General features: G+C 36.6%; 1 protein-coding gene across 1 annotated transcript in view; it reads left to right on the forward strand.

The window, feature by feature from the left end:
- Window positions 1-17,956, forward strand: part of PPP1R2 (protein phosphatase 1 regulatory inhibitor subunit 2) — a 28,250-nt gene extending 10,294 nt beyond the window's left edge. The window contains exons 4-8 of the mRNA XM_021714387.1: window positions 5,564-5,671; window positions 9,415-9,492; window positions 10,074-10,168; window positions 14,251-14,418; window positions 16,333-17,956. Coding sequence (XP_021570062.1) covers window positions 5,564-5,671; window positions 9,415-9,492; window positions 10,074-10,168; window positions 14,251-14,418; window positions 16,333-16,379 — 496 coding nt within the window. The 3' untranslated portion in view covers window positions 16,380-17,956. The remainder of the gene's footprint in view (window positions 1-5,563; window positions 5,672-9,414; window positions 9,493-10,073; window positions 10,169-14,250; window positions 14,419-16,332) is intronic.
- Window positions 17,957-18,246: the final 290 nt, after the last annotated feature.

Below are 18,246 nucleotides of genomic sequence, written 5' to 3' on the forward strand. Positions count from 1 at the left end.
CCAGTCTGGGTGACAGAGTGAGACTCCAACTCAAAAAAAAAAGAAGTGTGTCTGTTTTTGACCAGGTGTGGTTTACTTCTATAATCTCAACACTTTTGGGAGGCCAGTGCAAGGGAATCACCCTGAGGTCAACCTGGCCAACAGAGTGAGACCTTGTCTCTATTAAAAAATAATAGATACTCATTCTTCTAAAAAAAGAAGAAAAAGAGGCTGTGTTTGGTGACTCAGCCTGTAAATCCCAGCACTTTGGAAGGCCAAGGCGAGTGAATATCCTGAGCCTGTGGGTTCAAGACCAGCCTGGGCAACTTGTTGAGACCTCGTCTCTACAATAAATGAAAAATTAGCTGAGTGTGGTAGTGCACTTCCGGCTACTAGGTAATTTTAAAATTTTTTTGTAAAGACGAGGTCTCACTTTGATGCCCGGGCTGGTCTTGATTTGCTGGCCTCAAACAGTCCTCCTGCCTTGGCTTCTCTAAGTGCTCAGATTATAGAGGTGAGCTACCATGCCCAGCACAGAAACAACTTAAACTTCCTTTCAAAATGCTACATCTGAACCCAATCTTTACAGGGCTAAGTGAGATTTTGTGTCAGGGTTTTTAACCCAAGACTTTAGTTTTAAAATCATAAAGACTGTTATATATGTTTAGTGCTTTTATAATTTGATTTCACAGACATTTCAATTGATTAAATAACCCTAAATCTTAAGAAGTACTTTTTTTTTTCTTTTAAAGATGTAGAGTAGGCTATGGCCACTATGTTTCTTAGCTTTGGCCCCCTCCCTTACCTTGGGAAGGTGAATCTCCTCTCTCTCTCCTCTCTCTAATTTGCTTTCTAAATAAACTATGTTTTCCAATCTAAAAAAAAAAAGATGTGGAGTACAATTCAGGATTAGGTCTACAAGTGGTCATCATACAGGAAAAATGTGGGCCTCCTTTTGGCCTGGTTTGAGATCAAGTACCCTTATTGATGTTATGTGCCCCAACCTGCCCTCAGCAGTTTACAGCTACTGCCAATCCCTTTTGTACAGTATTATGGTAAATGTTCAGGGTCTGCTTATATGTGAGAACATGTGGTACTCAGTTCTTTGTTTCTATGATAGATCACTGAGTATTATAAACTCTAAATCCATCCAAGTTGCTGCAGAGTCCATAATTTTGTCCTTCTTTATGACTTCATAATATTCCATCAGAATATTATAATATAATCCTATTTTATTATAATTTCTATGTATAGTACAGTTGACCCTTGAACAACTCTAGAGTTAGGGACACTGAACCCCCCCTCGAAGTAAAGTAAAAAACCAACCTATAACCCTTAACTCCCCCAAAACTTAACTAAATAGCCTACTGTTGACCAGAAGCCTTACTGATAACATAAACAGTTGATTAACACATTTTATAGGTTACATGTATTATATATTGTATTCTTAAGAGAAAATAACATATTAAGAACATCCTGAGGAAAATAAAATATATTTACTAATCATTAAGTGGAAGTGGATCATCATCAAAGCCTTTATCATCGTAGTCTTTACCATGAGTAGGATGAGGTGAAGGAGGAAGAGGCTGGTCTTGCTGTCTCAACGCTGATAGAGGAGGTGGAAAAGGAGGCAAGAGAAGCAGGCACACTAAGTGTAACTTTCTAACTTTATTGCTTTTTCTCTAAAAATGTGTCTATGGTGCCGATCCTCCTTCTACTGTTAGCTGTAGTTTCAGTGCTCATGTCATAGAAGGGACTGTGTCTTTTTTTTTTTTTTTTTTTTTTCAAGAGTTGGAGTCTCACTCTCTTGCCCAGACTGGAGTGCAGAGGCCACTCCCGGCCACCGCAGCCTCGACCTGCTGGGCTCTGGCAGTCCTTCCGCCTCAGCCTTCCAAGTAGCCAGAATTACAGGCATGCACTACCACGCCTGGCTGATTTTTTGATTTATTGTAGAGATGAGGTCTCGCTGCCCAGGCAGGTCTCAAACCCACAGGCTCAGGCAATCCACTCACCTCAGCCTCCCAAAGGTGCGGGATTACAGGCTGAGCTACCGAGCCCGGCTGGGTCTGTGTCTTAAAAGAAGTCAAAAGCAGTCTTTAATAGTTAGGACTCGCCTGCCAGATTGTCTAATGTCAATTTGTTTTTGGCACTTTTCTTCTACATGTTCTTCCCAGTCATCTGGCACTGTTTCAGAAGCCCTCATCTCCATCAAGTCATCTTCTGTTAATTCCTCTGGTGTGATGTCTGTTAGCTCTTGGATTTCTCCAAGATCCATGTCTTGAAACCCTTTTCCACCACTTTTTTTTGCCATATCTACAATCTCTTTCATGATATATCCTTGATTGGCTCTGTTGTTTATCCCGTGAAGTCAGGCATAACAGTTTTCTCCAGCAGGAATTTTTTGTTTCAGTCTTGATGGCTTTCACAACCTTTTCTGTAACAATTGACATACTCAGTGTATAATCCTTCCAGACTTTCATGATGAACCCTCTATCAGGATTCTCCTCCATGGCACTGATGATATTTTCCATAGAGTACCATGTGTAATGAGCCTTAAAGGTCCTTATGACCTCCTGATGTAGAGGCTAAGTTAGAGATGTGGAGCCAGGTGCAGTGGCTCATGCCTATAACCCCAGCAACGTGGGAGGGTAAGACAGGAAGATTGCTTGAGGCCATGATTTGAAGACCAGCCTGGGTGACATAGTGAGACTTCTTCTCTACAAAAAAATGAAAAAATTAGCTGGGCATGGTGGTGTGCACCTGAAGTCCCAGGATCGCCTGAGCCCAGAAGGTCGAGGCTACATTGAGCTGTGATCATGACACTGCATTCTAGCCTGGGTGATAGAGTGAGACCCCCACTCAAAAAAAAAAATTCTGTCTCCCTATTAAGTTTGTTTTCTGCCACAAGACCAACTATTACAGTGATAGAAGTGTGGACATCTAAAGACGTCAGTGTTATTAACGCAAGTTCTGTTTACCTAGTCTAGTTCAATCAAATGATGTTTTCCAAATAATTTGATTAGCTAAAAATTTAGGTGAATTGAATAGGTATCAGTTTAAGTCCCATGTTGAATGAATAACACAGCAGTTCTTTAAAGAAGAAATTAATTTCTCTGCTTAAAAATAATGACTTAGGCCGGGTGAGGTGGCTCATGCCTGTAATCCCAGCACTTTGGGAGCCTAAGGCAGGTGGATTGCTTGAGGCCAGGAATTTGAGCCCAGCCTGGGCAATAAAACAAGACCTCATCTGTACAAAAATAAAATTTAAAAAGTAGGCAGGAGTGATGGCACCTGCCTGTAGTCCCAACTACTCAGCAGACTAAGGTAACAGGATCTCTTGAGCCCAGGAGTTTGAGGCTGCAGTGAGCTATGATTGCACTACTGTACTCCAGCCTGGGTGACAGAGTGAGACCCTATCTCTAAAATTAAAAACAAAACAAAACAGAGAAATGCCAAGGTGAGAGGATTGCCTGAGCTCTGGGGTTCGAGACCAGCCTGGGCAAGTTGGCAAGACCTCGTCTCTACAATAAATCAAAAAATAAGCTGGGCATGGAAGTGTGTTCTTGTAGTTCTAGCTACTTGGAAGGCTGAGGTGGAAGAATTGCCTGAGCCCAGCAGGTCGAGGCTGTGGTGGCCGTGAGCCGTGCCACTGCACTACAGCAACAGAGTGAGACTCCAACTCAAAAAACAAAAAGATTTATGTGGCTTAATTTTTAACTTCTTACAAGTTTTTAAGATTTTGACTATTGCCTAGTGAAAAGACTTTAGGCATCTTCCAACATTGTTTTGGGGAAAAGTGGGAGTTGTAGTGTCACTCATCTTGGAACAGTGGACTAGGCCAGCATTTTCCTCTAGAGAAAATGGGTACGGTTTGAAAAGAATCTGAGTTGAAAGGGCTGTTGTTTTTTTGTTTTATTTTTTTTGACTGCAGTGAAATGAAATTCACCTAAATTTTTAACTAATCAAATTATTTGGAAAACATCATTTGATTGAACTATGCAGTGAAATGTTATTCAGCCTTTAAAAAGAAGGAAATTCTGACATATGCTACAATATGGATGAACTTTGAAGACATTGTGCTCAGTGAAATAAGCCAGTACAAAAGGACAAATACTGTACGATTCCATTTATAAGTATATAAGAGCTGGGCATGATGACTCACGCCTATAAACCCCTGCACTTTGGGAGGCCGAGGCGGGAGGATTGAGATGAGCTGGGCAACACAGCGAGATGTTTTCACCACAAAAAAACAACAACAAAACTTAGAGACAGAAAATAAAATGATGACTGCCATGGGTTATGGGAAGTGAGGGAGGGAGGAGGTAGTACTTAATGGGTACAGAATTTCAGTTGGGGAAGATGAAAAAGTTCTGTAGAGGGATAGTGGTGATGATGCGCAACAGTATGAGTGTACTTAATGCCATGGAATCGTACACTTGAGTATAGTTAGTGCTCATTTCAGCAGCACATATACTAAAATTGGAATGCTACAGGGAAGATTAGTAAACAAAATGTTAAAATGGTGAATTTTATCCTGTGTGTATTTTACCACAATTTTTAAAAGTATGAAGAAGAAAAGTGCTCAGTCTTTAAGTGATTGGGACACTGAGGGTACTTTAGAATGGAAAGCAAAAAGAGCATATAGTCAGACTTACCTACCAGGAGTGGGCATGTATAATTTTTAAGATGACTCATCAGATCCTTTTGAGAACATGGAGAAGAGAATATAATAAAATATAAGTATGTCATTCTTTAAGGGCTTTTCAGGATCTGGAAAATTGAAAATATCTACAATAAAATCTCAACAATTTGGACCAAATGAAGAAAGGACAATTTGATTCAAGTAAATAACAAAAATCACAAACTGTAATGAATAGATAAGAATTTATAATTAAGGCATTTAGTTATTGAGCACCGTAGTATTTGTGCAAATACTTTGTGAATGAATTTTAACAGATGTTCCTAAAGTACTTATGAAGCATTTGTGTCTCTTCAAGTAAATCTCAGTATACCAATTTCCTTGCAAACTCTTATTTTTCTAAATTAGAAATAACGTGTTATTATTTTATTTGCTGTCTTACACTTTAGTGAGTTTTATGAGGTTTTCTCTGTAGTTTTATGTTCTGAATCTTTATGTTCTGATTGTTATGGATATCCCTGAAGAAATTAGGCCAAGAAAATATTCCTGTTATGTTTTTTACCAGTTACCGGTATATAGATAATAAATCTTAACTACTGACATCAGGCTATGTATAGATTTTGATTTTAGTTGTTATTAATTATATAGGCCAAATGAAGACTAAGCATGCTTGGTGTAGATTCTGAATATTGTGTTTTTAAAACATAGACACCAAAAAAATTAAAAATACATAAGCACTTAGTGTCCTGTATTTACTAATATTTTATTGTAATTACTTAATGACTTTTACCCTAATTCAGTTTCTATTCCAGGAAAGTATGTGTAAAAATAGAGGTCAGCAGTCAAATAGAAGTTGAAAATGTGAGATTTGAATTTTGTGCATTTTATATGTATAGGTTTATCTTTTATTGCATTGGGATAAATTTTTTTTCTTTTTAATTTTAGTAAAAAATCCCAGAAATGGGATGAAATGAACATCCTGGCGACATATCATCCAGCAGACAAAGACTATGGTTTAATGAAAATAGATGAACCAAGCACTCCTTATCATAGGTAATGTTATAAGCTTCTGGATAACAGCTGGTTTGAATTTGTTTTATATTTGGGTTTTTTTTGTTTGTTTTTTTTTTGAGTTGGAGTCTCAGTCTGTCGCCTGGACTGGAGTGCAGTGGCCGCTCCCGGCCACCGCAGCCTCGACCTGCTGGGCTCCGGCAGTCCTTCCGCCTCAGCCTTCCAAGTAGCTGGAACTACAGGCACGTGCTACCATGCCTGGCTGATTTTTGATTTATTGTAGAGATGAGGTCTCTCCAAGTTGCCTAGGCGTGTCTCGAAAGGCGCGGGATTACAGGCTGAGCCACCTAGCCCGGCATGTTTTATATTTGTTATTGGCACACTAGTCAATAACTAACTGCATTTTTTTTAAAGTAATAATATAAGCAATGTGTAACTTTAAAATTATGAAGTCATTTTGTACATTATAATTTTAGTAGTAAATAATAGGCATTAATTTGTTGCACCTCCATGGTGTTAGCTACTAGTGGTCAACATAAATAAGAGAGTTTTACCTTCCTTGAAAGAAAGATGAGATGGGTTTGTTTACTTCCCAAGTAGAAATCAGGAGCTTACTCGGTATTTGCAGAAAAAGGTAACAGCATGAATGGTAACTTGTTTAACCCACTGAAAGACAAGTAGTCATTTCTACTGCTTCATGTCCTTATTTTTGAACGTATGTAATATTGTAGTTCAAGTCATTACATTGTAATTTTTGGCAGTTTTAAGTCAGAATTTTTAAAATGACATTGTGTGGAAGTAACCAGTATGAAGACAAAAATATTGCACCAATAAGCATTATGAGAAGATAGAAGTCAGGCACAGTGGCTCACACCTGTAGTCCCAGCAGTTTAGGAGGCTGAGGTGGGAGGATCGATTGAGTTCAAGAGTTTGAGACCAACCTGGGCAACATAGCAAGACCCCATCTCTAACAACAGCAAAAAAGATGGAGATTCTAAATAAGTACACGTACCTAATTAAATTTATGCCTAAACTTGTATTGAAAACATAAAGGTTTTCCGGACTAAATGTTTCATCATTGAAGTAAAACAGCATAAATCCAGACACTGCCTGAGTTAAAAATACTGTATTTTAAATCAGTGGATGAAAACTTTGGAAGATAATTTGAGATAACTTGATACTAACAAAAACAGTAAAAAAAACAAGAAAAAGAAGATTTTAAAGATTGTGACAAGAGTAGAAAGAAATAATAAAATAGGTACAGACACTGAAACATGTATTTTTTTGTTTGTCTTTAAAAAGACGGGGTAGGCCTGGTACAATGGCTCACGCCTGTAATCCCAGCACTTTGGGAGGCTGAAGCAGAAGGGTTACTTAAGCCCAGGAGTTCAGAACCAGCCTGGACAACATAGCGAGACCTAGCTGGGTGTGGGGACACATGCCTTTAGTCCCAGCTGTTTGGGAGACTGAGGCAGAAGGATTGCATTGAGCCCAGAAGGTTGAGAATGTGGTGAGCTGTGATCATGCCACTGCCATCAGCCTGAGTGACAGAGACCCCGACCCAAAAATTAATTTTTTTTAACTTTAAAGAGTTTTGTTTTGTTCTCTTTTGTTTTTGTAGAGTCAGGGTCTCACTGTGTTGCCCAGGCTGGTCTTGAACTCCAGGCCTCAAGCAGTTTTCCCACCTCAGTCAGCCTCCTAAACTTCTGGGAATACAGGTGTGACTCACTGTGACCGACCAAAAAGAGTTTTATCTTACCAAAGGTGTTTTGTATAAAAAGCTCATGTCTTGCTACCTAAGAATCTCACAGTTAGTATACAAAAAGTTATTACAACTTTTATATACACATGCATACATACATACAATTCGTATGTAAATGTTATAACTAGATTTTCTATAGAAAAATTCTATGGCCAGGCTTGGTTGCTCAGCCTGTAATCCCAGCACTTTGGGAGGCTGAGGCGAGTGGATTTCCTGAGCCCGCGGGTTCTAGACCAGCCCGGGCAACATGGCAAGACCTTGTCTTTACAATAAATCGAAAAAAAAATTAACCGGGCGGGGTAGTGCGCACCTGTAGTTCTGGCTACTTGGGAGGCTGAGGAGGCAGGATTGCTGGAGTCCAGCAGGTCAACAATGGGGTGACCATGAGTGTGCCACTGCACTCCAACCTGGGTAACGGACTGAGACTCCAACTCAAAAAAAAGAAAAATTCTACGAATTAGCAAATTATTTTATCATACTCTGCTTTCAGTCCAGTAATGTAGATGAGTTTATTTCAACTTGTCTTGGAAAAAATAGCTTGATCTGAAACTATAGAACTTATTTTAACAGATTCCTTAATAGGGAGGTTGGGCGTGGTGGCTCAAGCCTGTAATCCTAGCATTTTGGGAGGCTGAGGCGAGAGGATTGCCTGAGACTGCGGGTTTGAGACCAGCCTGGGCAACATGGTGAGACCTCGTCTCTACAATAAATCAAAAATTAGCCGGGCATGCCTGTAGTTCCAGCTACTTGGAAGGCTGAGGCAGAAGGAGATCGCCTGAGGCCAGCAGGTCGAAGCTGGAGTGGCGGGAGTGTGCCACTGCATTCCAGTCTGGATGATGGAGTGAGACTATGACTCAAAAAAAAAAAAAAATTAACAAGACAGCATATAAACCAGCAGTTTTTTAATATGCAATGGAGTTCTGCTTTATATACTTTTCAGTGGCTTAAGAATTAAGGATGCCTATGTTTTCAGTGAAGTAGGGAGCAGATTTTTCATTAATGGGTAGAAAGTAGGAAAGCCAAATAACTTTTAAAATCTTGATTTAGATGTTTAGGATCTAATTTTCTTATCTTACCTAGTCTTATATCTACATAGATCATTTGTCGCTATCTTAAAATTAATGTAACAAATACATATTCTAAAACCAGAAAGTGGCTTATTTTGCATTACTTATTCCCTTCAACTGACTGGAATAATTGAATTTATAGTATTTTTATTAAGATGATGTTGAGTTTTCAGTACAGTTGTTCCTCAGTATCCATGGCGGATTTGTTCCAGGCCCTTCCTCTAATAGCTAAATCCACAGATGTTCAAGTCCCTGATATAAAATGGCATTGTACTTGCATATAACCTATGCACATACTCCTGTACTGTGTAAATTTGTAAATAGTTGTTATCTTGTATTGTTTAGGGAATAATGACAATTTTAAAAGTCTGTACATGTTCAGTATAGTTGTAATTTTTCTTTTTCTTAGTTTTTTTCTTTTTATAATTTTGTTACATTTTTTTTTGTTTTGATTTTTAAATAGAGATCAAGTCTTACTATGTTTCCCAGGCTGGTCACAAAATCCTGGTCTCAAGCAGTCCTCTCACCTTGGCCTCCTAGAGTGCTGGGATTACAGGTTTAAGCCACCTTGCCAATCTGTGGTTGGTTGAATCCACGATATGGAACCCATCAATATAGTGGGCCAATTGTATTTATTTTTATGCTTACTTTAAAAAAATCAATTGGAATCTTTTATTGATTGGTGCTATACTTTTATATATTTTCATTGACTAGAAACTTTTTTTTTTTTTTTTTTGAGTTGAAGTCTCACTTTGTCACCCAGACTGGAGTGCAGTGGCACGCTCCGGGCCACCACAGCCTCAATCTGCTGGGCTCTGGTGATCCTAAAGTTAAACCTCAAAGATGGCAGTAGAACTATACACATTTTAAATACGTTGATAGAATTGTTTTTCTATCTTTTTTCTGGTTGAAACATTATATTTCAGGTATTAATTGCAATGTACTTGTCATCCTAGTATGATAGGGGATGATGAAGATGCATATAGTGATACAGAAGCCACTGAAGCCATGACTCCAGATATCTTAGCTAAGAAGTAAGTATTGATGACAATAAAGCATTTTCACTTATGTTGTCTTTAATTGTGCAGAGTTAAAGGGATTTAACCTTTACTTGTACTATTGTAAACAAAAGGCTAGTTTATCTAGATTTTTCATGCCAACTTCTTTTTCCCTTTTTTTGTACCCTGAGTCACCAACTTTTTGTAGCCTAGTTTCTTGAGTAAAATCAAGGAATGCCGGTGGTGGTTAAGATTAGAGTTCATGAAACTGGGATACTGAAGTCTGTCACTTCCGGGTGGGTTTTTATTTTTATTTTTAATATCTTGCCACTTGTATTTTAAAGGTGGAAGTGAGAAAGGCAAAAGTAAGTAAGTAAATTCTTGAAATGACAGCTCTTTTCCTTTGCTGGTCATTGATTTCTAGCATTCATTCCACTGTTCTTATGGCTTATTGGTTTCTGTACCCATTTCTACTCACTTGCTTTTTATTTTCCTCATCAGGTTATGGCTAGCATATTAATACTCTTTAGATGTTTTTATGAGACTCAGCAGTTAAATAAGACTCTTAAATAGTAAAAGAATATCACAGTGTTAATTTATTTATAAATGTTGTATAGATTAGCTGCTGCTGAAGGCTCGGAGCCAAAGTATCGAGTTCGGGAACAAGACAGCAGTGGAGAGGAGGATAGTGACCTTTCACCTGAAGAACGAGGTAGTTTATTTCCTTTACCATTTTCAGCATTATGCTAATCATTTTTGCTAAGATAATGCATTATTTGGAATGCATTATTTGGAAGGTTGGCAAATGTTTTTCATGTTTGGGGAGTAGAGGGAAGGGAAATGAAAAGCAACATCTTTGTATTTCACATTACTTGTGTGGGTTTATTGTATAGTAGTTTTTTTAACCCCTGATTTTAAAAATTTGAGAATGTATTATTACCATCTTTAAAGTAATGATAAGTATTCTTTTTTAATACTTTTTATTGTCTGATGTGGAGCAGATACTCAGTAAATACTTATTAAATGAGTCATTAAGTGCTTTTTAGATGGAAATGTGGAAAACTGTAAGAGCTCATTTCCAGTTGCTTGTGCATTTTCTGTTGTTGACAGCGGTGCAACTTATCAGATGAACCAAGATGGTCAGATGCAAAGTGAAGGTTTTTATTAGGTTCCTCAAACAATAAGAGCAGTATTGTCATGGGAAAGATCAAGACAGTCTTCTCCTTAGCAGGAATGGAAGAAGCTCTTATAGCCCATATAGCCCATACACAGTTAAGGCATTGCTGCCTCTTCAGGGTTTCTGTTTTCACAAGTAAAAGTTCCCTGTGGAGGTGGGGAGAGAAGGAATCTGTTTTAACCTTTTTTCTTTTTATACTTTATGACGCATGTAAATGTATAGTCTCCTCAAGAATTTAAAAACTTTGTGTAGTTTATTTTCAACTGTTTTTTAAAGAGAAATCAAGCCTATGAATGGCGGGGGCGGGGAGATGCAAGAAAAACAAACACAAAAGAAGAAAGAAACTAGCGTAGCGTGTACTTGAAGCTTTGCAATGTGGGGACTTACCTGTACTGTAAGAAGTTGAGAAACTTTATAACTAAGACTCCAGGATCTTTGTCATGTGCAACTGCTGAGGTATAATTTAATATTCTTTCCTGTCATCTTCAGAATATAGCTGTTCAACAGAACTGTGATAGGCTGAGCCTATACTTGTACAAAAGAGAAATTTTACATGTAGCATATTCAAGTTGTATTCTATCCTCTCAATGACTTATTTTCCCAATATACACTCCTGAGGTCCTTTAAAGGATTTCAGGTAGAAATCGTTTCCAGAGTTTGTTTCTTCATTACACTCTAACACGATCTATGAGAATAAGGGATGTATTACTAATGTATATTGTCAGCTTTAATTAAGGGATCATTGATCTTTGAGTTGCAGTTCTAAGAGTCAGCCAGCAGGAGGAGCCATTTGACTAATTATAATAATTTCACTAAATCAGTTTTCTCTGGTAGAGTTACTGGGTTGTATAGGTGTTCTTTAAACAGTTATGGTCTGAAAAATTGTTTATTGATAGTAGATTGTCTTAGAAAAAATTACAACTGATAGCATAGCAATTTAAGATCATTGTCTTGGAGTCAGACAAACCTAAGTTTGTGCTCTAGGTGTGCTACTTGGCTAATTTGTTTAATTTCTCTGAGCCTCAGTTTCCTCATTTCTAAATTAGGAACTGTAAAAATATTTATTTTAGACTTGTTTGTGTCTTAGTAAATGAGATAAAGCATTTAAGGTGCTTAACACTGACCTGGTTTATTGAGAGTGCTCAGTAAATACTAAGTTTTGATAACTTAAAATAATTGGGATATGATATTTCCCCATTAAAAAGTAAAAATAGGTATTGGCCACATGCCTACACCTATAATCTCAGCACTTTGGGAGGCCGAGCTGGGAGGATTGCTTGAAGCCAGGAGTTTAAGACCAGCCTAGGCAACATAGTGAGATCTCTATCATAATAAGCAAATAATTTTTTGAAGCATAATGATTTTTCACGTTTCTACTGTGAACATGTGTTACTTTGTGGGATTTTTGTTTTTAGGGATTGGGCCTTGTTCTGTCACCCGCGTTGGAGTACGGTTTTCTGATCACAGCTCACTGCAGCCTCAAACTCCTGAACTTAAATGATCCTCCCACCTCAGTCTCCCACATAACTAGGACTACAGCCATTACTCACCATGCTCGGCTAATACTTTTTATTCTTTTGTAGAGATGAGGTCTCGCTCTGTTGCCTAGACCTGTCTCGAACTTTTGGGCTCAAGCAATCCTCCTGTCTTGGCCTTCCAAGGTGTTGGGATTACAGGCGTGAGTCACCATGCCCAGCCGATCTGGTCTTTATTGGGCTCTCCTTTTTTTCCCCTTTCCTATTTTACTTCTGTCTACTATATGGCACCCTCAAAGACCGAAACAAAGCACCAGAATTAAAAGTAGAGAAGAAGAGAGATGCCTGGCAAGATTGTGTTAACTTGATGCAGATGTTTATAGGGTGATGATTTGGTCATTAGTCCCAAAACTTCCTTCTCCCACCCCAAATAGAGGATGAAAAGTGATTGATGAGTAGTCATATTAACTTTTTGGGTAAATATTAGTTTTAAAAATGTAAGTACAGATAATGATAGAAGCTTAGGGAATTAGAAGACATTAAGACAGTACTTTGAGGCTGGGTTCGGTGACTCAGCCTATAATCCCAGCACTTGGGGAGGCCGAGGCGAGTGGATTGGCTGAGCCCGTGGGTTCGAGACCAGCCCGGGCAACTTGGTGGGACCTCATCTCTACAGTAAAATAAGATTTAAAAATGAGCCAGGCGTGGTAGCGTGTACCCGTAGTTCTGGCTACTTGGAAGGATGAGGTGGAAGGATTGCCGGAGCCCAGCAGGTCAGTGCTGGGGTGACCATGAGTGTGCCACTGCACTCCAGCTTAGGCAACAGAGTGAGACTCCAACTCAAAAATTTTTTTTAAAAAAAGAAAGTGCTTTGAAAGCCAGGTGTGATAACAAGCACCTGTAATCCTAGCTACTCAAGACACTGAGGAAGGAGGATCACTTGAACCCAGGAATTCAAGGACAGCATACATAGTAAGACCTCATCTCTAAACAAATAATAATAACAAATAACTTTATAAAAAAGAAAATACTTTGAATAATCATTAAAGGATAATACTGTGTTTTTCTGACATAATATTTTAATGAAATATTTAATAAGACAGTGGTGAATTAATTTTAATGCTTCTCATTGATAAAACAGTTGGCAATTTTATATCCCGTTTTTTATTGATCTAAGAAATGTGTAAATCTTAAAATTATTTCTTTATAAACAGTTGTTCTTTAAAATGCTATTAATTAATAAACTGTGATCAATTGTATTATTGTTGCCAGCTTTGTTTCTATGGTGAAGACTATAAATGAAAGAATAATCTAGAATTACTTTACCATTCCTATAGCAGGTTTTTCTTAAAATTACTCAGGGAATGAGATTTTGTTTTTAGCCAGCAGTGTTTTAAATTATGGCAGTTTCTTAACAGGTAATAAGGAACTTTTTTTTTTTTTTTGAGTTGGAGTCTCACTCTGTCACCCAGACTGGAGTGCAGTGGCCGTTCCCAGCCACCGCAGCCTCGACCTGCTGGGCTCCAACGATCCTTACGCCTCAGCCTTCCAAGTAGCCGGAATTACAGGCATGCGCTACCACACCCAGCTGATTTTTTGATTTATTGTAGAGATGAGGTCTCGCTGCCCAGGCGGGTCTTGAACCCGCGGGCTCAGGCAATCCACTCACCTCAGCCTTCCAAAGACGCGGGATTACAGGCTGAGCCACCGAGCCTGGCTAATAAGGAACTTTTAAAGGAATGTTTTCTTAATTATAAAAATAGAAAACATGAAAATATTAAAACTACCTCATATTTTCTTGACCCAGAATTAAGAACTGTTTTTTTCTTTCTTTTTTTTTTTTTTAAGAATTAAGAACTATTAATTGCTGAGTCTTATTTTCTCTGTGTATATGTGTGCAGGCTTTGTATAAAACATATACAGTATATGGTATTGTAACTTGCTTTTTTTCACAAATGTAATTTCTAATGGTTCTGTCTTATTCTGCTCTTACTTGAACCATTTAAAGCAGATGTTGGCATAATTTTTCTGTAACATGCCAGATAGTAAATATTTTAGATTTTGTAGGCCCATTGAGCACTAAACAGGCGTGGGCTAATCCTTGAGATAAGACTTTCTAAGCTCACATTTTGTGTCTTACAGAAAAAAAGCGACAATTTGAAATGAAGAGGAAGCTTCACTACAACGAAGGACTGAATATTAAATTAGCTAGGCAGTTAATTTCAAAAGACCTACATGATGATGAGGAAGATGAAGACATGTTAGAGACTGCAGATGCAGAAAGCATGAATACAGAAGAATCAGATCAAGGTTAGATGTTTTAAAAATATCACTGAAATTCTGTGCCTAAGATAATATATTTTGCTTTAAACTTGTGAAAAACTTCAGAAAATTTTGCTGAGACTCACTTTATTATTATGTCAAATGTTTCTAAAATTTCAAGCCCTGTGACCAGTTTCAGAATAATACAAGTTTTTATACCCAGAGTTGATTTGATTTAAGACCATATGTATCATGACTTTTTTAATGGTTTACTTTGCTTTAGGCAAGGGTGTTTGTCTTCATATTAAGATATATTTTGTTTTGAATGGTTCAGGTTATATTTTATTTGTCATAACAATCTAAATTAAAGCTTTTTTTAAAAGAAACATTTTATTATGGAAGATTTGTTTTGACATCCCTGTGGGTATGGAGTAACTTGTTATATATATATCCAATGCTGATTCTTTTGACTGTTGGGTTGACAAGTAATTTGATTTTTTTTTTTTTTAAGCTTTAGATAACCAGTCCCTGCAGCCTAGCAACTCCTGGTCAGTTGTAGAAAATAGATTTTATTTATTTATTTTTAATAAACTATTTGGTATTTAATGAAAGTACATCTTCTGTACCACTAATGAAGAATTGTCTTGTCTATTACCTACTCTTTACACTTGCAAACTGACACTTTTCAGTGGAGGTCTAACTTATTTTATTCATGTTGCCCTGCATGGTTAAGTCTTAGAAAAGTAAATAATTATCATATTACTGTTTTGGTGAGCATGATATGAAATACAATTAATTCTATGATACAACCTGATGAGTCACTGTCTCAAAGTATCAGGATTACAGTATTTTTTTGTTGTTCCATATTATGCTTTAGCCTTTTCCATTTTATATACCATAGTCTGTGCAGCTTATATTTAACTTGAACAGACTTCATTTTAAGTAGTAACTGTTCCATGTCTCTCTTCCTTTTTTAAAATCTATTATTCCTCTTTAGATTAGCTATCTCCTAATTGCCCTAGGGTCTTAGTTTTCCAGTTTACTTGTATCTTGATGGTTTCTTTTGCTGTGTTCAAATAAATGTTTCTTTGGTTATAACTTTTCATCAGCTTCTACCTTTTACTCAGCTCTGCATGATTATGGTAAGGTACTAGGACTACTAGAACTTTATTTGCTGCTGGAAATTTGCACCAGCACTTCTGTGCCAAAGATTAAAAAGGCTGCTTCTTTTTTCTTTTTGAAAAATAACTGTGGCATTTTGTTTATCTCTGCTTATAAGATAACATTTCATACATTTAGTACATGAGTTTTTTCATTTAAGTATAATAGATGATTAAAATTTTTGTTAGTTCAGTGCCTGATTTTTCTTTAGTGGCGATAAAGTACTCCTTACATAGGAGTATGTCCTGCTTCACATCATAAAACCTACAGGGATAGAATAGGACTTAGTACCTTATTTATTCTGTACCCATTTAAGGCCCTTAAAACATTTTATCAGCTTTTAAAATCTCCAGATTCTGTAGAACCCAATATTTTTTGAGCATTGGCAATCTCCTCCCTTCCCCCTTTTCTTCCCCTGTTTTATTGGAGCTATGTGGCATATTTCGATTCTGAAGTGATATTTTATTGTTTGGAGGTAATAAATGTTAATCTTTTTATTGCTTTGGATATTTGAATTGTCATAAACTCTTAGCTTTCCACTTGTGATTTATTTACAGAAATGTTCCATCTGATACCTTTTTGTCTTATCACCAAATAGACATTTCTGTTCTGCTCTTTAGAACACTTAGGGGATATACAGATTCTTTCATTTCAGTCTAATTTAGCCTACATGAAATATACCTTATTTGTTTTTAAATTTTTTCTATTTGTTCATTTATTATCCATGCTAATAGAAAAGAACTTTAGCCAAGGTTGGCAATTTACAACCTATTATGGTCACTTTTTTCTTTTATCTTGCAGGATCTACTCCAAATTACCAACAGCAAGATAAATCACAAAGTTCATAGAAGATACTTGTTCAACACTGCAATTGTTTGTTAAATACAAATCCTGTTGCTATAATACACTGCTTCTTGTTCTCTACAATTCATGACTTAAAGTACCAAATGCATACCAGTTATTATATATTGCCAAGAATTAAATGATGACCTTAGAGATTGATTAGACTGAAAATGCCTACTTGATACAAATATTCTTGTGCCTAGTACTTCACCACAAATACAGTGTAATGTCATTAGTCCAAAACTGCATTACTTTTGTAAGAACACTGGTTAATTTGTATAAGATATTATATAGCTTTTTATGCTTTAGAGGTAAAAACAGTATCTTTGGGGGAGGGAGGGGAACTAATTTATTTTCATCACTTCTAGATATGGTAGCTCTTATAAAAAGTTTATTTTTTTTTAATCAAAAGCCAATTGGAACAACAGGATATATAAGCTGATAAATATTCAGACTGAAGTGTATTTTAACACTTGTCTTCAGTCTGTCCTGTTTAATTGAAAAGGATTATAAGAGTTACTGTTGCATTTCCTGGCCTACTACCTTTAAAATTCCTGTTGAGTTTCTTTGTGTTTACAAGGAAAGGATTGAACTTTTTCTCATCACAACTACCTTTTTTTCAAAAATAAATTATCAGGTTAGACTTGCACTAATGTCTGCTCTTTTTTTTTTTTGAACACTGGGCAGACTGAAGGTTTTTTTTTGTTTTTCCTTTTTTCGTTTTATTCACTTTACTCACCGAAGGAAGAGCCTAACAGATGAGTTTTGGGGTTTTTTAAAAATAAATGTAATTCTACTGTAACTATCTCAGCATTCTCTTTATATACCTGTCTTAACCTCCTGCTTTTGTGTCCTACTCCTTTACATACAAACACACACAACTCTTTACCTTTGAAAGGATCATTAAGATTGTCACATATTGTCTTTCTCTCACATATTCTGTCATTGCTGCAATAATGAAATTCTTTTGATCATCAATGCTGTTAGTTCTAACACATGAAGAAAATAGATTGAGTAGCAGCAGTACTTTAGACAGGAAATACAGTTCAACTGCTGAATTTCTATACCTCTTTGATTTACAGCTTGCTAATTAAATTGGTATTATTAGTTTGTTTGGCTCAATTAGACTTTAGAAAACAACTAACTGAGGTTTTTTTGCATGAAGAGAGAATTGTGTGTAACCAGTGATATGATTGTTCTTGAATGTATAGACAGAAGTAAGCCTGGGCATTTTTTAATTTAAAAACATTAAATAGTCCCTGCTTTAAGGGAATATGATAATGTATACTATGACAAATGTACTTTATTCTTCTAACACAGTAAGAACTATTTGGATTTTTTCCTGAAATATGAAGTGTACAGGAAAGTCCTGTGTATCTTGGTTTAGTGATGGTTTCATTTCTAGTCAAATATTTGTAATTTAATTTTTTTTAGTACCAAAAGAATCTGTTATATGAACAGACTTTTAAAATAATTTCTGTATATTATATATATGAAAAGGCTTTTATTGAACAGCTTATCTTCCACTTGTAAGTTTATGGAAATATCAGTGTGTCAAAATAAATTAAAAGTGGGAGGATTCTTTGCTGTTAGAAGAATGTGCTTGTTATTTTGAATGTTTTTTGAATGGGATCTAATCAGTGTACCTCTGAACTATATGTGCAGTAAACATTTTAGCTAGTAATACCACTGATTATAAACAAAACAGTGTTTATCACTGCTTTTTGAATTTAGAGTGTTGGGGTTATCTGTTTAAACCTGTTTGGGGGAATGTGGAGATTAAGTCTATACATGTGTGTGTACATATGGTCATGCACCCAGACCTCTGATTTTGGTTTACTCATTTTAAGTTCTTAAGGCTGGTCTCAAACT

This window comes from Carlito syrichta, unplaced genomic scaffold (assembly GCF_000164805.1).
Source record: "Carlito syrichta isolate Samal-C Ts95f unplaced genomic scaffold, Tarsius_syrichta-2.0.1 Scaffold305641, whole genome shotgun sequence".
NCBI classification, from domain to species: domain Eukaryota; kingdom Metazoa; phylum Chordata; class Mammalia; order Primates; family Tarsiidae; genus Carlito; species Carlito syrichta.